The sequence below is a fragment of the Lucilia sericata genome, unplaced genomic scaffold, assembly GCF_015586225.1.
Source record: "Lucilia sericata isolate MDLA Ls3-8-SP2 unplaced genomic scaffold, ASM1558622v1 Contig001175F_arrow, whole genome shotgun sequence".
NCBI lineage: Eukaryota > Metazoa > Arthropoda > Insecta > Diptera > Calliphoridae > Lucilia > Lucilia sericata.
In genome coordinates, this window is record NW_023995144.1 from 98556 (window position 1) to 106729 (window position 8174).

General features: G+C 26.6%; 1 protein-coding gene across 1 annotated transcript; it reads right to left on the reverse strand.

Annotated features, from left to right (window-relative positions):
* Window positions 1-6532: 6532 nt before the first annotated feature.
* Window positions 6533-7988, reverse strand: LOC119610398. The gene is made up of 3 exons (XM_037965574.1): window positions 7769-7988; window positions 7281-7706; window positions 6533-7226 (listed from the first exon to the last, which is right to left on the reverse strand). Exons 1-3 carry the CDS (start codon window positions 7952-7954, stop codon window positions 6576-6578), a joined length of 1263 nt encoding a protein of 420 aa, XP_037821502.1. The 5' UTR covers window positions 7955-7988; the 3' UTR covers window positions 6533-6575.
* Between the last annotated feature and the right edge of the window lie 186 nt (window positions 7989-8174).

Below are 8174 nucleotides of genomic sequence, written 5' to 3' on the forward strand. Positions count from 1 at the left end.
ATCACAAAATAAGCTTATTTTTCAATTTAAATGTGTTTTAACGAAGTTATAAGCGATTTAAGTTTCTATATGATTTTTGACTAAAAAATCGATTTTGAAGGGATAATAAGAGTGATCACAAAATAAGCTTATTTTTCAATTTAAACGTGTTTTAACGAAGTTATAAGCGATTTAAGTTTCTATATGATTTTTGACTAAAAAATCGATTTTTAAGGGATAATAAGAGTGATCACAAAATAAGCTTTTTTTCAATTTAAACGTGTTTTAACGAAGTTATAAGCGATTTAAGTTTCTATATGATTTCTGACCAAAAAATCGATTTTGAAATGATAATTAGAGTGTTCGCAAAATAAGCTTATTTTTCAATTTAAACGTGTTTTAACGAAGTTATAAGCGATTTAAGTTTCTGTATGATTTTTGACTAAAAAATCGATTTTTAAGGGATAATGAGAGTGATCACAAAATAAGCTTATTTTTCAATTTAAACGTGTTTTAACAAAGTTATAAGCGATTTAAGTTTCTATATGATTTTTGACTAAAAAATCGATTTTTAAGGGATAATGAGAGTGATCGCAAATTAAGCTTATTTTTCAATTTAAACGTGTTTTAACGAAGTTATAAGCGATTTAAGTTTCTATATGATTTCTGACCAAAAAATCGATTTTGAAGGGATAATGAGAGTGATCGCAAAATAAGCTTATTTTTCAATTTAAACGTGTTTTAACGAAGTTATAAGCGATTTAAGTTTCTATATGATTTTTGACTAAAAAATCGATTTTTAAGGGATAATAAGAGTGATCACAAAATAAGCTTATTTTTCAATTTAAACGTGTTTTAACGAAGTTATAAGCGATTTAAGTTTCTATATGATTTTCGACTAAAAAATCGATTTTTAAGGGATAATAAGAGTGATCACAAAATAAGCTTATTTTTCAATTTAAACGTGTTTTAACGAAGTTATAAGCGATTTAAGTTTCTATATGATTTTTGACTAAAAAATCGATTTTGAAGGGATAATGAGAGTGATCACAAAATAAGCTTATTTTTCAATTTAAACGTGTTTTAACAGAGTTATAAGCGATTTAAGTTTCTATATGATTTTTGACTAAAAAATCGATTTTTAAGGGATAACAAGAATGATCACAAAATAAGCTTATTTTTCAATTTAAACGTGTTTTAACGAAGTTATAAGCGATTTAAGTTTCTATATGATTTTTGACTAAAAAATCGATTTTTAAGGGATAATAAGAGTGATCACAAAATAAGCTTATTTTTCAATTTAAACGTGTTTTAACGAAGTTATAAGCGATTTAAGTTTCTATATGATTTCTGACTAAAAAATCGATTTTGAAGGGATAATGAGAGTGATCACAAAATAAGCTTATTTTTCAATTTAAACGTGTTTTAACGAAGTTATAAGCGATTTAAGTTTCTATATGATTTTTGACTAAAAATCGATTTATTTTTCAATTTAAACGTGTTTTAACGAAGTTATAAGCGATTTAAGTTTCTATATGATTTTTGACTAAAAAATCGATTTTTAAGGGATATAAGAGTGATCACAAAATAAGCTTATTTATAAGAGTGATCACAAAATAAGCTTATTTTTCAATTTAAACGTGTTTTAACGAAGTTATAAGCGATTTAAGTTTCTATATGATTTCTGACCAAAAAATCGATTTTTAAGGGATAATGAGAGTGATCACAAAATAAGCTTATTTTTCAATTTAAACGTGTTTTAACGAAGTTATAAACGATTTAAGTTTCTATATGATTATTGACCAAAAAATCGATTATTGAAGGATATTAAGAGTGATCACAATATAAGCTTATTTTTCAATTTAAACGTGTTTTAACGAAGTTATAAGCGATTTAAGTTTCTATATGATTTTTGACCAAAAAATCGATTTTGAAGGGATAATGAGAGTGATCACAAAATAAGCTTATTTTTCAATTTAAACGTGTTTTAACGAAGTTACAAGCGATTTAAGTTTCTATAAGATTTCTGACCAAAAAATCGATTTTGAAGGGATAATGAGAGTGATCACAAAATAAGCTTATATTTCAATTTAAACGTGTTTTAACGAAGTTATAAGCGATTTAAGTTTCTATATGATTTTTGACTAAAAAATCGATTTTGAAGGGATAATGAGAGTGATCACAAAATAAGCTTATTTTTCAATTTAAACGTGTTTTAACGAAGTTATAAGCGATTTAAGTTTCTATACGATTTCAGACCAAAAAATCGATTTTGAAGGAATGATGAGAGTGATCACAAAATAAGCTTATTTTTCAATTTAAACGTGTTTTAACGAAGTTATAAGCGATTTAAGTTTCTATATGATTTTTGAACAAAAAATCGATTTTTGAAGGATAATATGAGTGATCACAAAATAAGCTTATTTTTCAATTTAAACGTGTTTTAACAGAGTTATAAGCGATTTAAGTTTTTATATGATTTTTGACTAAAAATCGATTTTTAAGGTATAATGAGAGTGATCACAAAATAAGCTTATTTTTCAATTTAAACGTGTTTTAACGAAGTTATAAGCGATTTAAGTTTCTATGATTTCTGACCAAAAAATCGATTTTGAAGGGATAATGAGAGTAATCACAAAATAAGCTTATTTTTCAATTTAAACGTGTTTTAAAGAAGTTATAAGCGATTTAAGTTTCTATATGATTTCTGACCAAAAAATCGATTTTGAAGGGATAATGAGAGTAATCACAAAATAAGCTTATTTTTCAATTTAAACGTGTTTTAACGAAGTTATAAGCGATTTAAGTTTCTATATGATTTCTGACCAAAAAATCGATTTTGAAGGGATAATGAGAGTGATCACAAAATAAGCTTATTTTTCAATTTAAACGTGTTTTAACGAAGTTATAAGCGATTTATGTTTCTATATGATTTTTGAACAAAAAATCTATTTTTGAAGGATAATATGAGTGATCACAAAATAAGCTTATTTTTCAATTTAAACGTGTTTTAACGAAGTTATAAACGATTTAAGTTTCTATATGATTATTGACCCAAAAATCGATTATTGAAGGATATTAAGAGTGATCACAAAATAAGCTTATTATTCAATTTAAACGTGTTTTAACGAAGTTATAAGCGATTTAAGTTTCTATATGATTTTTGACTAAAAAATCGATTTTTAAGGGATAATAAGAGTGATCACAAAATAAGCTTATTTTTCAATTTAAACGTGTTTTAACGAAGTTATAAGCGATTTAAGTTTCTATATGATTTCTGACCAAAAAATCGATATTGAAGGGATAATGAGAGTGATCACAAAATAGGCTTATTTTTCAATTTAAACGTGTTTTAGCGAAGTTATAAGCGATTTAAGTTTCTATATGATTTTTGACTAAAAAATCGATTCTTAAGGGATAATGAGAGTGATCACAAAATAAGCTTATTTTTCAATTTAAACTTGTTTTAACGAATTTATAAGCGATTTAAGTTTCTATATGATTTTTGACTAAAAAATCGATTTTTAAGGGATAATGAGAGTAATCACAAAATAAGCTTATTTTTCAATTTAAACGTGTATTAACAGAGTTATAAGTGATTTGAGTTTCTATATGATTTTTGAACAAAAAATCGATTTTGAAGGGATAATGAGAGTGATCACAAAATAGGCTTATATTTCAATTTAAACGTGTTTTAACGAAGTTATAAGCGATTTAAGTTTCTATATGATTTTTGACTAAAAAATCGATTTTGAAGGGATAATGAGAGTAATCACAAAATAAGCTTATTTTTCAATTTAAACGTGTTTTAACGAAGTTATAAGCGATATAAGTTTCTATATGATTTTTGAACAAAAAATCGATTTTTGAAGGATAATATGAGTGATCACAAAATAAGCTTATTTTTCAATTTAAACGTGTTTTAACGAAGTTATAAACGATTTAAGTTTCTATATGATTATTGACCCAAAAATCGATTATTGAAGGATATTAAGAGTGATCACAAAATAAGCTTATTATTCAATTTAAACGTGTTTTAACGAAGTTATAAGCGATTTAAGTTTCTATGATTTCTGACCAAAAAATCGATTTTGAAGGGATAATGAGAGTGACCACAAAATAAGCTTATTTTTCAATTTAAACGAGTTTTAACGAAGTTATAAGCGATTTAAGTTTCTATATGATTTCTGACCAAAAAATCGATTTTGAAGGGATAATGAGAGTGATCACAAAATAAGCTTATTTTTCAATTTAAACGTGTTTTAACGAAGTTATAAGCGATTTAAGTTTCTATATGATTTTTGACCAAAAAATCGATTTTGAAGGGATAATGAGAGTGATCACAAAATAAGCTTATTTTTCAATTTAAACGTGTATTAACAGAGTTATAAGTGATTTGAGTTTCTATATGATTTTTGAACAAAAAATCGATTTTTAAGGGATAATGAGAGTGATCACAAAATAAGCTTATTTTTCAATTTAAACGTGTTTTAACGAAGTCATAAGCGATTTAAGTTTCTATATGATTTTTGACCAAAAAATCGACTTTGAAGGAATAATGAGTGTGATCACAAAATAAGCTTATTTTTCAATTTAAACGTGTTTTAACGAAGTTATAAGCGATTTAAGTTTCTATATGATTTTTGAACAAAAAATCGATTTTTGAAGGATAATATGAGTGATCACAAAATAAGCTTATTTTTCAATTTAAACGTGTTTTAACGAAGTTATAAGCGATTTAGTTTCTATATGATTTTTGAACAAAAAATCGATTTTTGAAGGATAATATGAGTGATCACAAAATAAGCTTATTTTTCAATTTAAACGTGTTTTAACGAAGTTATATGCGATTTAAGTTTCTATATGATTTTTGAACAAAAAATCGATTTTTGAAGGATAATATGAGTGATCAAAAAATAAGCTTATTTTTCAATTTAAACGTGTTTTAACAGAGTTATAAGCGATTTGAGTTTCTATATGATTTTTGAACAAAAAATCGATTTTTAAGGGATAATGAGAGTGATCACAAAATAAGCTTATTTTTCAATTTAAACGTGTTTTAACGAAGTTATAAGCGATTTAAGTTTCTATATGATTTCTGACCAAAAAATCGATTTTGAAGGGATAATGAGAGTGATCACAAAATAAGCTTATTTTTCAATTTAAACGTGTTTTAACGAAGTTATAAGCGATTTAAGTTTCTATATGATTTTTGAACAAAAAATCGATTTTTGAAGGATAATATGAGTGATCACAAAACAAGCTTATTTTTCAATTTAAACGTGTTTTAACGAAGTTATAAGCGATTTAAGTTTCTATATGATTTTTGACTAAAAAATCGATTTTTAGGGGATTAAGAGTAATCACAAAATAAGCTTATTTTTCAATTTAAACGAGTTTTAACGAAGTTATAAGCGATTTAAGTTTCTATATGATTTCTGACCAAAAAATCGATTTTGAAGGGATAATGAGAGTGATCACAAAACAAGCTTATTTATCAATTTAAACGTGTTTTAACGAAGTTATAAGCGATTTAAGTTTCTATATGATTTTTGACCAAAAAATCGATTATTGAAGGATATTAAGAGTGATCACAAAATAAGCTTATTTTTCAATTTAAACGTGTTTTAACGAAGTTATAAGCGATTTAAGTTTCTATATGATTTTTGACTAAAAAATCGATTTTTAAGGGATATTGAGAGTGATCACAAAATAAGCTTATTTTTCAATTTAAACGTGTTTTAACGAAGTTATAAGCGATTTAAGTTTCTATATGATTCTTGACAAAAAAATCCAATTTAAAGGCATATTAAGAGTGATCACAAAATAAGCTTATTTTTCAATTTAAACGTGTTTTAACGAAGTTGTAAGCGATTTAAGTTTCTATATGATTATTGACCAAAAAATCGATTTTTAAGGGATAATAATAATGATCACAAAATATGCTTATTTTTTAATTTAAACGTGTTTTAACGAAGTTATAAGCGAAAAATCTATTTTTAAGGGATAATGAGAGTGATCACAAAATAAGCTTATTTTTCAATTTAACGAAGTTATAAGCGATTTAAGTTTCTATACGATTTTTCACCAAAAAATCGTTTTTTGAGGGATAATGAGAGTGATCACAAAATAAGCTTATTTTTCAATTTAAACGTGTTTTAACGAAGTTATAAGCGATTTAAGTTTCTATACGATTTTTCACCAAAAAATCGTTTTTTGAGGGATAATGAGAGTGATCACAAAATAAGCTTATTTTTCTATTTAAACGCGTTTTAACGAAGTTAAAAGCGATTTTAATTTTCTCATGATTTTTGACCCATAAAATCGATTTTTGAAGGAAAATATGAGTGATCACAAAATAAGCTTATTTTTCTATTTAAACGCATTATAAGCGATTTATATTCTTGACAAGAACAGCGATTTTTGCTGGAAAATGAGAGTGATCAAAATAAGCTTTTTTTTCAAAAACGTGTTAATGCCGATTTAGTTTTAATGATATCTACATACGATTCTATTTTATAAAAATTCGACACGTTAATAAAAAACTTGTTGGTGAAGGGTATTATGGATACGGCATAGCCGTAATTTATTACTCTTTATTTTGGCAGCAAATCAAAATATTCCAGCAGTTCCTGTACAGGCAATAAAACTTTATCCATATAACTTGAATCTATAGCAGATACCCGACTAAACATTTCCGTACGATCCGAATTCATATAACAATCAAATGTTTCCGGTTCTATATCACGCATCGTTTGTGAGAAACCTTTTGGTAATTTCATTAAAGGTTCACAAATTGCTCGTAAAGTTAAGACCGGTAATAAAGCACGTTGACAATCTTGATTAAATTCTGCTTCAGTTATTAAATCTTCCGGTAAATCCATGCGTTTGGAAGCTTCCCTTAAAGCTTGATAATAGTAACTTAAAAGATCTTTTAATAATTTCGATCGTTGTTGGGGGCTTTCAAAATTGTTATAAAGAAAGTATAATACATCTATAGCGGGTGGACTGTAGCGTGTTAGCTGAAAGTCCACCATACGGCAAGCTATAGGTTGATTGTGCTCATCTAGTTCCCAGAAGATGTTACGATCCCAAGAATCACGATGACACAAAACATTTCGTAGTGTATGAGAGGGTTTAGTAAAATCTTCCATATTAAGGAGAATACTGTAAAGTTTATGATTAATGAATTCTAAAGCTTTTTCATACTGAAATTTGGGATGCTGTTGAGCTAGAAATAAAATGGCCTATAAAGGAAATTTAAGTGGGTTTTCTAGAAATATGTTATTCCAAAAACATACCTTTATGCCGGTTATATACCACTCATTGGTATTGATCAGCTGTAGCTCATATAGGGTTTTTTCAAATTGCTGACCAATATTAATTTTTTCCTTAAATTCCCAAGCCAAACTGGCGCTATGTAGTTCCGCTAAATGTTGTAAATATAATTGATAATGTTTTAAAGTATAAATTTCATGGGGTTGCATTTGTTTGAGACGTTTTTCGCTTCTAGAAAAGTCCTCTAAAACTAATAAATCTCGACGTGTCAAATAGGCCTGTGGATATAAAGGCCTCTGGGTATACTTTTGTATATGGGGTAGAATATTTCGATAAATTTCAGATTCTTTTGTAAAGAAACCTTTACGTTCACATTCATCCCGATAGAGTTCATTGTCCAACGGCAGAGATTTCAGAAAATAACTAAGTTTTATAGTTTCCTGGGCAATCTAAATGGAAAATTTTTAGTTTTTTTTTTTTGTTTAATTAGATTTTTTTTTTCATTTTTTACCTCGTTTTTAGCTTCCACTTCCAATTTATAATACTCCCCCATAAACCCCACCAAATCTGCTGAACACTTTTTAATCGTATATGTTTGTAGTTTTATATTGCTGGTATCTTTGTGCTTTAAATCATTTTTTATAATTTCTAAACACTCTTCCACCGTTAAAAGCTGAGGTCCGCTTTTGGATGTCATGTTGCACTTCAGGTTGAATTTCAAATGTGACTGATTGTCGTTTATAATTTAAATAAACCAGTAAGTAACACTTAATGGTAAAGATATTTCTATTTAAATTTAATCATAATAGATATGAGATTTATTTTGTTATCACTTTTTGTGATTTTGAGAGAACTAATAAACATATAAAGAGTAAGATTAATAATGTCAAAGATATAAATAACAGTAAACGGCAAAA